We start from the raw sequence: 1,494 nt of genomic DNA, 5'->3' as shown, positions 1-1,494 counted from the left end.
AGTTATGAGTAGAGAAGAATGGCCCATAATAGGTACTGAAAAATGTTTTAGTATTATTATCGTCATTATTATTGTTGTCTATCTTAACTAAATAATGGATATAAACTTGAAAAATCTAATGAGATCAGTGTACCTACTCTAAGGGTAAATAAATAATTTATCTTGTTGATTTTTAAAAACATTGCTCCCACACTAAAGCAGAACACATTCTCTTTTATGTCTAGTAGTAAATCTCTTAACGTCTTACAATTGACTTTCATCGTTTACTTTTTAATACTTGCAGACTAAGCGCACACCTGTACAGATGATGTACTTGCATGGAAGTCTGAACATTGGATACATAGAAGACCTAAAGGCTCAGATTCTAGAACTCCCTTATGCTGGAGATGTCAGCATGTTCCTGTTGCTTCCAGATGAAATTGCTGATGGCTTGAACTCCACTGGCTTGGAGTTGGTGAGGCATTTACTTTCAGTTATTTTAAACTTCTGGGGCTAAATCCACATTTCACGATATGAAAGTCTACACCTTAGGTAATGGTGTGCTATTTCACACAAAAATATGTGAATCAGTTCATAGTAAACGTGGCATATCTCAAAATTTCATTTAATGCCTTAAGCATGTGTCTCACATGCAGCAGATATTTGACCAATCTGTTAAAATTTTATATCATTTACAATATAGTAAAGTTAAAGTCACTGATTTTTTAACATTTGACTTAGAGTATTTTTCCTTCTTTTCTAACACTCATTGTCTTTTTGTTTGTTTGTTTTGTTTTGATTTGCAGCTGGAAAGTGAAATAACCTATGACAAACTCAACAAGTGGATCAGTCAAGATGGGATGGCTGAAGATAACGTTGAAGTCTACATCCCCCAGTTCAAATTAGAAGAGCATTATGAACTCAAATCCATTCTGAGAAGCATGGGCATGGAAGATGCCTTCAACAAGGGCCAGGCCAATTTTCTAGGAATGTCAGAGAGGAATGACCTGTTCCTTTCTGAAGTCTTCCATCAAGCCACCGTGGATGTTAACGAGGAGGGCACCGAGGCAGCTGCTGGCACCGGGGGTGTTATGACGGGGAGGACTGGTCATGGAGGTCCACAGTTTGTGGCAGATCATCCTTTCCTCTTCCTTATCATGCACAAAATATCGAAAAGTATTTTATTTTTTGGCAGATTTTCCTCACCTTAAAATTGAAAGATTCTGTTTCTGCATAGGATTTTGCAACATGAGCTGTAAGCCTCAGAACTGCTATCTCAAATGCCAAAAATTTATTCTTTTTTTTACATATTTCTGTTCTTCTGAACAACTTTTGCTACCCACTAAATATAAACAGACATAACTAGACACCTGTCAATCATAACATGACAACTCTATTAATTATTTGTTCTCCTAAAATGGGATGATGCCCATTTAGTTGTTCCTTATGATTAGTTTATTTTATAGCATTAACTTTGACTGTGCTATTTATTATTTTATATAATGGTGTTTTTTT

General features: G+C 35.5%; 1 protein-coding gene across 1 annotated transcript in view; it reads left to right on the top strand.

The window, feature by feature from the left end:
• Positions 1-1,190, top strand: part of SERPINB2 (serpin peptidase inhibitor, clade B (ovalbumin), member 2) — an 11,040-nt gene extending 9,850 nt beyond the window's left edge. The window contains 2 exon segments of the mRNA XM_008579052.1: positions 284-454; positions 786-1,190. Coding sequence (XP_008577274.1) covers positions 284-454; positions 786-1,190 — 576 coding nt within the window.
• The last annotated feature ends 304 nt before the right edge of the window (positions 1,191-1,494 follow it).

This window comes from Galeopterus variegatus, unplaced genomic scaffold (genome assembly GCF_000696425.1).
Source record: "Galeopterus variegatus unplaced genomic scaffold, G_variegatus-3.0.2 Scaffold1801, whole genome shotgun sequence".
NCBI lineage: Eukaryota > Metazoa > Chordata > Mammalia > Dermoptera > Cynocephalidae > Galeopterus > Galeopterus variegatus.
Note: the sequence above shows the minus strand (reverse complement) of the source record. Positions and strands in the feature narration are given on the sequence as shown.